We start from the raw sequence: 12,166 nt of genomic DNA, 5'->3' as shown, positions 1-12,166 counted from the left end.
TCTTATCAGACCATTGGGTGACCATGGCTCTGGGGTCAATTATGCCTGTCACCATACTGCCCATCTTTCCAGAATGAAGAGGGCTGGCTCACCCCTGACCCCCGCTGCTGTCTTGCAGGCAGAAAGCACGAAGAGAACTTCTCTGCCTGCTCACGGGATGCTGTGACGAGACCCCTGTTTGAAGCGCGCAGCTTGCAAGCCCTTGCGGCAGCACCCAGTATTCGAGGTGTGACTGGTCACGTGGGCTGTGGGGGTGGGGGTGAGGTGGGAGAGAAGACACAGGGCCTTGGCAAGTGCTACTCTGCGGAGCAGACTCGAGAGTGTGTCTTCACACATATCAGGAACTTTTGTTTCCTGACATCCAAACTGGGTGTGCGCACTGTGCCTGTGCGGTCTCTGGTAGCATTCCATTAGTATTCTGGAATACTCGCTCATGAGTGGAATCATGTCTATATCAGGCCTGAAAAATGTAACTTCATTTGAGATTTTTAAAAATGCATTAGTCCACAAAATTTAAAATATTCACCATGAAAGAAAATAAGAGAACTATTATTTTTTGAATATAATTTTAACATGATATGGCTTAAAGAATAGTTTAAAGTTTTTACCATTTGTACAGAGTTCCTAATAAAATGGTGATAAGCGAGAACTGACGACTCAGGAGGGCAGGTCAGTGGTAGAACACTTGGTTCATGGGACAGGCTCTGCAGCTAATCTCAATCAATGTGGGGGGTGGGGGGGGGTAATTAAAGGTGAGGGCTGGGCAGAGTGGCAATGTGCCTTTGATACCAGCATTTGGGAAGCAGGTGAATTTCTGGGGGTTCAGGTATGCCTGATCTACATAGTGAGTCCCAGGACAGCCAGAGCTGTATAGTGAGACACAAGGGTCTCAAAAACAAACAAACAAATAAATGACCCAAAATTAAGTAATTAATTATCAAGTGAAAACCCCACCATTAAGGAAACTTGATTGAAAAATCAATGTTGCCATTTTAAAATATATTGTTTTTATATAGGATATTATATAAAACAAATTCATTTGTATTTTATATAGAAAGTATTTAGTATGTACTTAATATAATAATATGAAATTCCTGATCAATATTCGAGTTTCTCACAGTTTTTAAATTACTTTGCTTTATATGTTCATACACAATTTATTTTGTATATTATTTTTCTTTGCAAAATTCAGTAACATATAAGGTAAAGTAAATTTTAATGTAGGATCCTCATATAGGTCCAAGTCTCCTTCAGTTTACCCACATATGCTTTAAAAATGTCACCATGTGCTCCCTGTGTATCTCAGCTGTTCGTGCAAAGGCACGAACCAGCTTATGTCTGCACGCCCCGAGAGCAGTGGTTCCCAGCCTTCCTAGGGCTCTGACATTTCAGTACACTTCTTCTTGTCGTAATGACCCCAACCATAAACTTATTTTCTTTGCCACTTCATAACTGCAATTTTGCTGCTGCTATGAGCAGTAATGTAAATATCTGCTATGCAGGCTGTCTGACATATGATCCCTGTGAAAGAACCAGTCAGTCTCCAAAGGGATTGCAACTCACAAGTTGAAAAAAATCTCTGCCCTAGAGTGTTGGAAATCTCTAAGTGATCACGCTTTACAAAGGGGACATTCACCTATGTCTTCCAAACATGACCGATCTTTTCCACTGTCCCCTGGACTGTAAGAAGGGAAGATAGGGAGCTGTCCTCCCCACCACAGCTGTGAAGGAAGTTTAGCACCTTCAATGCCACCCTGGTATCAGAGCTTTTGCCTATGTTACAATGACAAAACAGAGCTCACACTAAAAGCCAAAATTCTTCAAAAGAAATATTTTAAAACTAGCTAAGAGAACGGTTCATAGATTGTTTGTTTTTATTCATGGTGACAGGAATTTCACTTTTTTACAGAATCTTGTGCTTCCCTGAGCACATACAATGACCAATCTGTTAATTTTGTTTTGGAAAATGGATGCTATGTGATCAATGTTGAAGATTCTGCAAAAGACCAAGAACAAGGTAGGGTATTTCTTCACATCTAGAGTTAGTAATGATGACTGGCAAGGCTTAAAAAAAAAAAAAAGCTACCAAAGTTATCAACACTGGATTAACTGGGATATTCATCAGCCGTGGATTTCATCATCTACGCTGATTCCAATCCTTCCTGTGTCAAGAAGGACTCAGTGTAGTCACATTTTCTGGGAATAATGCTGACATTGAGAAATCCCTATTGAGAAATACAGAAACAGGGACCACACAAATTTATTAATGCTGAATACAGGTCTCTCCAACCTTTCTGGTGGCACCAAAGCATCGTCTTTTGGGAAGGAATAGTCCTCTGCCATCAACAATGACACCTGTGTGGGAGAACTGGTCAGAGCACAGTATATTCTGAGATATTTCTATGAACCACCGCAGTTTCGCTATTTCTGATGTAGGAGAAAAGGAGAGGACATTTGCTTTCTGGCCTTGTGTACAGGATGGAGCTGAAATCTTTTGTCGCTCACCCAGTGATGCCCTGTGTACTCTTTCAGACAAGGTGTTGCTGCGTTACTACGAGTCTTCTTCTCCTGCAAGTGAAGCAGGTAATGTGGGGGCGGGGTGTGCGTGCATGCCTGCCTGCCTGCGTGCGTGGGCTTGTATTCTCATTCAGAACAGAGATGAATATAAAATAGCCCATGATTATCAGTAAAGAGAGGCTCAGAGGGCTCTCTTCAACCCCACACTCACTGTAAAATCTTAGCTTCTTAGAGCATGTGTTCCACCTCACCTATTTTTGGGTTAGTGGGCTAAAGACTTAGCTACACTTGTAATAGCACGGCCCATCTGCGCCGCAGCTAGACTGTGCTCACAGGCTGCCCCGACGCAGCACCTCCTACGTCATCATTCTGCCCGTGTCTAATGGCTCAACACTACGCCCAATCAGCAAGCGGGAGGAAGGCGGCGGATGAGCCCGTGCTTTCCCTCCTTCAGAGCACAGCTCTGTTGCACAGTTCAGTTGGTCAGAACTCACAGAGCCTTGAGAAGGCAGGCGGGGGAGTGTTCTATTATCAGTGGCTTCGTAAGCTCGAGGGAAGCCGATCCCCGAGGGAGTGTCCATTGGAACCAATTCAATTAGAACAGAGCAGAACAACAACAGAAAGTGAAAAATGCAAACCCCTCCTCTGAGAGATTTAGAAAGACTCTTGGGCTGGGCTTGGTGGCGCACACCTTTGACCTCAGCACTAAGGAGGCAGCGGCACGCAGATCTCTGGGTTCAAGGCCAGTCTGGTCTAAAGAGTGAGTTCTAAGACAGCCAAGGTTACACAGAACAACCCTGTCTCAAAGAGAGATTGTGAGAGAGAGAGAGAGAGAGAGAGAGAGAGAGAGAGAGAGAGAGAGAGAGAGAGAGACTCTCTACCTACTTAATAATAACTCTTTTAGTTTTACTTGGGTACAAATACTTTAAAATGGATTAATGAGCTATTTTCCTTCACAGCTTGGATTCTTTGGGTTAAGTTAAATTAAGATGAGTTATAAGGCTTAAGCTTTTTATTTATAATTCCTTTTATTCCTTTACTTTTGATTGATAGGCAAAAGTGTATTAATCGTGTACAACAGAAATTTTTGGAGCAACAGATTTTTTAAAAAAGATTTTATCTTTATTTTATGGGTATGAATGCTTTGCCTGAATGTCTGCAAATGTACCACATACATGCAATGCTTGAGAAAGCCAGAAGAGAGCTCTGAACGTCCTGTAACTTGAGTGACAGGAAGCTGTGAGTCCACTATGGGTTCTAGGAGCTAAACCCAAGTCCTCAGCAAGTGCACCAAGTGCTCTTAACCACATAAGTATCTCTCTAGTCCCATGACAGAGTGTGTGGAGCATCTGTTGTCTCCGTCTAAAAGAGAGGTCAGCTGTAGCCAAGTGGCAGATGTGTTGCCTCACATGTTGTCATTTTCATTGTAAGGTTCGGACGATGTGGATAGCAACATGCCGATGGTGAACATGAGTCCCATCAAGGATACAGACATCTGGCTGCATGCCAATGACAAGGACCACTCTGTGGAGGTAACAGACATGACTCTAGAACAGCCACAAATGGATTCCACCTGTTTATGTGTATTTAGATGCTTTGTGCATACTATTGTAGGTGAAATGCAGTCCCTTCTAATGGCTGGCTTGGGAGGAGGGAAGGGAGAGAAATGTGATCTGTGGCCTTGTTACTTCTGGTCTGGTCTCCAGCAGCAACACAGAATCATCTCCCTGGGGAACTTGCTAGAAAGCAGGCCAGGAGCTTCATCTCTTCACTACGCAGTTTGTGAGGCACTTCCGCAGACAGCGACCTCACAACCTTTCCATTTGGCTGTGTTCTTCCACAATTACTTTTTATAAAATAATTTCTGGCTCCGAGTCTGTACAGGGGAGAGTAGCCAATGTGTCCATGCATCTAACAGCATTAACTCGACATCAGATCCAGTCTTACTGAGCAAACAGCAGGTATTCATCAGTCATGACAAAAAATAATGAGCATGTAAAGAACAAATGAGCCAGAGCAAGAAGGAAGGACGGAAGGAAGGAAGGAAGGACGGAAAGAGGACAGCATAATAAAGAAGATGCTTTCCTTAAATATACAAAACTTCAAGGCGATCCCGCCTTGTAAGACATTATCACAAACAGCGGGCTCTGAGCAGCATTCTGCCCAGGAGAATGTCCCAAGTGTGTATAATGTAGGAGCTAGCATAAATAATGCCTCAAAAATAAAAGTGGACTGCCATGGCGTACTAAGTTCTTGCTTAATACTTCACAAGCCCTGTCTCTGTAATCCTTATAGTAAGCTCATGACACAATAATTACCGTGGCCAGCCACTGTGTGGCAAACTTTCTCAGAACTCAGTGGATTGAAGTAATAGTCACGTATAGGTCCTTAGCAATTGAGAGCTCATTCTGAGGACCCAAGTTGGGCCCCCAGTATTTCCTGTCAGGTGACGCACAACTGCCTGTAACACCAGCTCCGAGATAGTCAGATGCCTCCGGCCTACACTAATGTGCACATACCGACACACAGACACTCGCACATACATATAATTTAAAACAAAAGTAAATCCCTAAAGATAACACAAATAATGACGATACTAAGTCTACATTTAAATCAGCTTAACGTAAGTGAATTTAATTAAAATATGTCTGTATTTAAACCGGAAATGAACCGACCTATAGGGAATGCTGAACTGAACCATAGGGAATTTTGGCTAAACTGACAGGGAGGTTTATTGGATAAAGCAACATGTTCTCTGCATTAGAGGCGGTACAGGGCAAAAGAAGGTGAGCATGCAGACGAGCCACGTGTAGGTCTGGTCAGTCTATGCCAAGCTAATTATCTATTTCGACTCTCCGTGAAATCACTTCCACTCCTGCCTGCCGCAAATCCTTCAACCTCCTGCCATTCCCTCCACTGCTTGCCCCGCCCCCACCCCGCCCCCACCCCGCCCCGCCCGACTCAATACACGGACTGGCTAGAAAGACCACATAATAAATGCTTACTCCCCAGTGGCTCCCGAGCCAGGATGGCAGTGTGAGCTCTGGACTTACTTCCCCGTCACACACTGGCCTTTTCTCTTCTTTCCTCAGCTCCAAAGATGCCAAGTCCCGCTGCCAGATCAGGCATTCTTCGTCCTTCACAGAAAGTCCTCCGACTATGTTTCATTCGAATCCAAGAGTCACCGCGGGGCGTTCATAGGAGTGAAAGACAACCAGCTCGCTCTAACAGAAAAAAATGACATGAGTAGTTTTTTTAAGCTCTCTAAAGTTTAATGTAACGAAAAGCTTGTGGGCTCTGGGTCGGATGACATAAATGTTACCACTGAAGAAGGGATAAGAGAAAGAAAGAAAGAAAGGTTGAAGACAATGTGGAATATTAGTTTATTATAAGTGAAAATTATTTTATTTCCTTCTGCACCACTACACAGTCAGTAAAAACATGAACATATGACTTAGGTCACTGAGGAAGAAACTATTTGAAAAAGATTCACCCTTGGCCTTTACTTTTTTCTGCTTTGGGTCCTGAACGAAATCACACAGATTTCAGAGGAATAAGCGCCATAGCTCAAGATTCGCTTTAGTCAGGGAACATTTTTAAAACCTTAAAAAAAAAAAAAAATCCCTGGTTCTAAACAGAAGATTGAAACACTAGGGCAGCTAGTGGGAGGACCAGCTGCTGCATATATTGACTGTTTCTCAGCTAGAACAAAACACCAAACATATCTGTAGATGCCTCAGGCAACCCTCAGTCCAGCTCTGTCTATCAAGAACCTTAGCACTCCAAACGCCTACATACCCAGACAGGTAGGATGAATGTGTGAAAAGGCGGGATAACTGGGAAATTTTTAAAGAAAAAGAAAGCGAGTGTTTTACGAAGTGGAATGATGTTACTGGTCTCGTTTCCTTTTTAAAATCCTAATTTTTTTTTTTTTGAACATAGCAATTTAACTTTAAACAAGCCAAGCTTACGTTAGGAAATGAAACACATTTAGTTCACGCCTGTGACTGAAATCACTGAGTATATTTAACAAACTTAAACACTTCTGTAAGTATTAACCCGGACATATATTAGGATAGCCAAGTAAAATGGGGTCTCGCGGTGTAGTCAGAAGTTCTCTTACTAAAAAGACACTGTATTAACTTCGAATTTTTAATAGCTGGATATCGCCTATGTTTATGGCACACTGTGTCCTCGCCGGTTTCTAAAGATCCGTGACTTCGGGTGTGCGCATCAGCTCATGTGGAATGTCTCTGCTGTTGCCTTTCGTGTGCACAGGCTCTGCTGCTGGCTTCACAGCCGCACTGCCCCCTGTGGACTACACCAGCTTGACTTCCGCCCTTTCCGGTTCTTTTGACCAGAACATCCTTAACATATCTCCTACTCCTTAAGCTTCGCTTCTGTTTTCTCTGACAACCGTACGCCAACACTTGATTCTGCTCTGTTTACATTGCACTGCAGAATTTTATATATGCCTACTGGTCACAAGGCTGTTCGCTAAACTTTTTTCGTGTGTTTTATTGTTACTAAAGTGGTAAAATGTATATTCAACCATCAGGTAATATTTTAAGCTACTACAGGAATAGCTTTGCTTATTTAGACAACAGCAATTTCTGCTACATATTTGTAGGCTTAACACTTATAGTAAATGATAAAGACAATAACATAAAATTGATGGAACTGAAGACCATTTCTGAAAGTGTAAGCTCTTAATTTCCAGTTGATAAAACCTATTGCATATAACGGCTGGTGGCTGTGAACTGCTGTATAAAATTACACAGTTACAGCATGATATAACTGTTTCATTAATTTGCCACAGCTATACTATGAAGACAAAAGTAAAAGCAAAATCTATGTCACCCCCTCTGGAAACCACCATGTTGACTATGTACAATATGCTTAAAATAACAATTAAGCAGCCAAATATGTTCATGATGTTGTTTATAACCTTGAATAAACTATAAACTGTTTTTCAAAATTGCATGTGGCTTTGACTTTATCACATAATGTTCCAAATTTCTGAGTTCTTACATGAAAATGGTATACTCCAGGCCATCGCTGTGGGCAAGTGAAGTGAGCAGCCCACAGGGTATTTGACAACTCAGGGTATTTATAACTAAAATTTCCCATGGAAGGAATTATGTCTACTTTGCCTTCATCTTCCCGGTGCCTCCTCCCCTCCCTCAAATAGGACACTTTTACTCCAACCCAAACATACACCCACATGTTTCTGCATCAAAAAGAAACCTAAAATTCCCAACTCCTTGTTAAGGTATCTTTTACTTATCTTATTTTCTGGTTGTTTTGTTGTTGTTGTTTTGGTTTTGGTTTGGTTTGGTTTTTCAAGACAGAGTTTCTCTGTGTAGCCTTGGCTGCTCTGGACTTGCTTTGTAGACCAGGCTGGCCTCGAATTCACAGCGATCTGCCTGCCTCTGCCTCCCAAGTGCTAGGATTAAAGGCGTGTCAGAGACTCTTGAGCAGGATGAGGACCAGAACTCAGATTCTAAGCACCCACATAAAAGCCAAGAGTGGCTGTAAACCCCAGTGCTAGGAGAAGAGGTAGAGACAGGCTGATGCTGGGGTTTTGCTGGCCTGCCAGCCCAGCCAAACTGGTAACCTCTGGCTTCTGAGACTCTGTCTCAAAACACAGAGTGAGATATAGAAGAAGAGACCTAATGTTGACACACACACACACACTTTCTACATTATTTGATTAAAATATTCAAGTGTGTACTGGCATTTTGTCTCACATGTGCTTTGGTGGCTCATAATAAATATTACTGGAAGTAATCTGTCCATTCATTTATATCAGAAATGATAATTTTATCTGATAACTATCTAAAAGTTTAGTTAGGTAATTTTATTTATATTCCTTAGGTTTCTGTATAGTTGGAGGGTTTTTGTCTTTTAATTTTTATTCAGTTTTCTTGTCGTTGCTTTGTTTTTCGAGACAGGGTTTCTCTATGTAACCTTAACTGCCCTGCACTTGTTTTTGTAGACCAGGCTGGCCTCAACCTCACAGCAATCTGCCTGCCTCTGCCTTCCAAGTGCTGGGATTAAAGGCATGCACCACCACAGCCCGGCCTTTTATTCAAATTTTTTATACAATATATTTTGTAAGTATTCTTCCCTCTCCCAACTCTCAGGTTTTCCCCACCTCCCTACCCACTCACTTCCTGGGGTTTTTGTTTTGTTTTGCTCTCTTTCTCTAAAGAAAAAAAAACCTCATAATAATCAAAAGGGACAAACTTAAAAAAGAAGAAAGATAAGACAAAAAAAACTACACCAAAACAAAAAAACACACACAAAAACATGGTGTGTGCTTTGGGTATGGAACACTCCTGGGCATGGGCTGCACCTGTGCGGTTTTCGTGTGTGCTGTCACAGTCTCTGTGGGATGACACGTGTACCAGCCCTGTTGTGTCTGGAAGGCAGCTTCCTCTTACACTCTTTCTCCTTCCTCTTCGAGTAGATTCCTGACTCTTGAAGGGAGAGGTTTTATACAGAAATCCCATTTGGGGCTGAATGCTGCAGAGTCTCCCAGTCTCTGCAAATTGTCCAATTGTGGATCTCTTTGTTGCAGAGTCTCCCACTCTCTGCAAATTGTCCAATTGTGGATCTCTTTGTTAGTTCCCACCTACTGCAAGAAGAAGCTCCTGTGATGAGGATTAAGTGATGCTCTGCTCTATGGGCATAGCAATATGCTGTTAAGAATCATTTTGTTGCTATGTTCTTTTATCAGAAAAGTAGTAGATTTCCCCCTAGGCCTAAGGTTTTCCTCTAGTCCTAGGTTTTTGGCCATTTCAGCAGTGTCAGGCATGGGTTCCATCTGATGAGGTGTGCTTTAAAGCCAATTTTTAAAAGCGGTTGGTTACCTCATAACATTTATGCCACCTCTGCACCAGTATCCCGTGCAGGCAGGTATATCACTGAGTGAAACGTGAGAATTACTTTTCTCCTCCAGTAAACTGCAAAGTACCTTCGAGAACTGTGAACACTTGTCAGTAGGGGTGAAACTTTCAATTGATCACCAGCTCAATTTCTTCATGTTCACTGACATTTAAAAAAAAAAAATTGTGTCATCAGCAGCAGGGCCTTACCATCAGGTTATGAAAAGAAGCCTTAAGCAACAGCTTGTGATGTTTGGGCAGGGGTAGCCTATGAGATCTCTTTGGCCAACAATTCAGCAAAATCTAACCCATCCTTGGCACTGAAGGTTTAGTCTTGGGGGAGCATTGTCTGCCCTATTATATAGTGACTCCGTTTAAATTGCTTTCATATATGTATATATTCTAGAAAGCTTCCGTGGTAGTAGGTTTCCACATGGCTTTTCAAAAGTTCTTTATTGTTAGTTGTCCATCTCCACAGTCTCTTCTTTGCCTTGTCCTCTCATTCCCTAGATTTTATATCACCTTCCTTGTGAGGCCCTTCCTCCCCACTGGTCCCTTATAGCTACCTAACCTCTGCTGTTATTCATATTGAAACACGCATATAAGAGACCCTGCCCCCAAAAATAAGTTGTGTGACTCTTAAAGAGCAATACTTGACACTGACCTCTGCACGATGCACACACATGCACATACCAGCACATTCTCAAATACGCACATGCACCTACACAGAAAAAAAAAAAAAACAAAGAAAAACCCTCATTGTTCCTAGGCAGTAGTGACCCTCGCCTTTAATCTCAGAACTTGGGAGGCAGAGGCAGGCAGATCTTCCAGTTCAAGGCCGGCCTGGTCTACAGGGTGAGTTCTAGGACACTCAGTGCTACACAGAGAAACTCTGTCTACTTACTAAAAAATAATGAATAAAAATAATTTGTGTTCAAATAAAATGTGCTATTATTATCTTAAAAGTTCTAAGAAATTTAGCCTTGATCTTAGATTGTTGTTGCTAAACTAAGCTGTTTTGTCAACTGTTTGATATGTAAATGTGAAGATAATAAACCAGGAATAACACACACCCTTCACTTTCCCTTTTCATGAGACTATCTAATAGGCTCCCTTTTCCTATGTGTGATGCTTGGGGAAAACAAATTTGACAAGCTTTGAGTATTTGTCAAGGTACACTAGACCAAACCCTTAGTACAAAATTAAATATGTAGCCTGCCTGTGGCTGCAGAATCTGTAATTTGTCACTCAAGTCACCTCCTTCACTTCTGAAGAACTTAGGCAAGAAATTCTTGCCAAGCTACAACCAGTAAAGGTCAACCTTAAGAACCATATTTGTCAGCCAGTGCAGTGGCACACACCTGTAATCCCAGCACTCAGGGAGGCAGAGGCAGGTAGATCTCTGTGAGTTTGAGGCCAGCTTGGTCTACAAGGAGAGTCCAGGACAGCCAGGGCTACACAAAAAAAACCCTGTCTCAAAAACAAAAAAGAAAAAAAAAAGAAAAGAAAAAAGGAAAATCATAATCACTAAATTTTTTTTTTTAACGAAGAAGGTATCACGATTTAAGGAGAATTACCAGAAAAGCCAAGAGTCCTGACCACCCTCACCTCCTCTCGCTTCTCGAAGCTTGACTGTATACCTCCCCTTGACTGTAGCAGGGCACTGGGCTCCCTCTTTGGTACTCTCCAGCACCAAGGCAATCACATTTTTCATGTTATCTTTCATACTCTGCAGACTGTAAGCATTCAGCAGATGCCCTGAATTTATCTGTTTAATAAATAGTGATATACAAACAAAGTACATCTGTCCTCAGTGTGCACAGCAGTTCTTGGAACCAATGTCTTCTGTGCATAAGAATCTAATTTAACCTTCTATTGTAAAACCAAACATCTATTACAATAAAGCCAAGTTGCAATTTAAGATGTTTTCCTGAAGGTCAGACTGCCCTGAAGGCACATGGCCAATTTTCTAACGCCTTGAGGTTTAACTTGTACTCTCTTCCTATCGTCATCTCAACATCGTCATCACCATTACCATCATCACCATCATCACTACCACCACCTTTTCCAAGAACACAAGGAAAGCATTAGTAGTTTGGCTAAATTCATGGGTGGAAATGGTCCAGCTCTAGAATAAAATGTCTCAGAGCCTCCATTAACATTTGGGTCATTATTGCTGTTTTCTTTTTTCTTCTTTTTCATGTGGAGGTCAGAGGTCACCATGAGGTGTCTTTCTCACTTACTCGCCTTATTGTTTGTTTGTTTGTTTTGCAGTGAGGTCTCTTACTGACCCTGGAGCCCACTGATTGGGTATGCTGGCCGACCAATGAGCTCCAGGGTCTGCTTGTCTCCCCATCCCCAAACCTCAGATTTACAAACTTAGACCAACATGTCTGGCTTTTCATGTCACCGCTGAGGATCCAAATTCAGGTCCTCATGCTTGTGTGACATGGACTTTGCCAACAGGCGACTCCTCAGCTCCTGTTTTCTTTCTTTATCTTTAAGGAGTTTCTAAACCCATGCACCCTGACAGAACCCAGAGCGATGAGGGCTGAAGCATTCCTGTGAGCCTCTCAGCAACCATCTCTCTTGAAGAAGAATCCATTTGAAACAACTTCTAAGGCACCTTCCACTTCACAGAAACATGCACATGTGTCAGGCAAGGGGTGACACAGGTGACTTCTTGGTCCATCTCTGACCACCAACCCATGTCTCCTTTGTAAGGGAATCTGTGAGTTTTCCTTTTCTTTCTTTCTTTC

General features: G+C 42.2%; 1 protein-coding gene across 3 annotated transcripts in view; it reads left to right on the top strand.

Annotated features, from left to right (window-relative positions):
* The window catches only part of IL33 (interleukin 33), a 33,301-nt gene extending 25,806 nt beyond the window's left edge, over window positions 1-7,495 (top strand). For all 3 annotated transcript variants that reach the window (XM_084769694.1, XM_084769695.1, XM_084769696.1), the window contains exons 4-8: window positions 119-226; window positions 1,910-2,017; window positions 2,533-2,583; window positions 3,949-4,049; window positions 5,610-7,495. In XM_084769694.1, coding sequence (XP_084625820.1) covers window positions 119-226; window positions 1,910-2,017; window positions 2,533-2,583; window positions 3,949-4,049; window positions 5,610-5,792 — 551 coding nt within the window. In that variant the 3' untranslated portion in view covers window positions 5,793-7,495. The remainder of the gene's footprint in view (window positions 1-118; window positions 227-1,909; window positions 2,018-2,532; window positions 2,584-3,948; window positions 4,050-5,609) is intronic.
* Window positions 7,496-12,166: the final 4,671 nt, after the last annotated feature.

This window comes from Acomys minous (genome assembly GCF_964271855.1).
Source record: "Acomys minous genome assembly, chromosome: 2".
Classification (NCBI taxonomy): domain Eukaryota; kingdom Metazoa; phylum Chordata; class Mammalia; order Rodentia; family Muridae; genus Acomys; species Acomys minous.
Note: the sequence above shows the minus strand (reverse complement) of the source record. Positions and strands in the feature narration are given on the sequence as shown.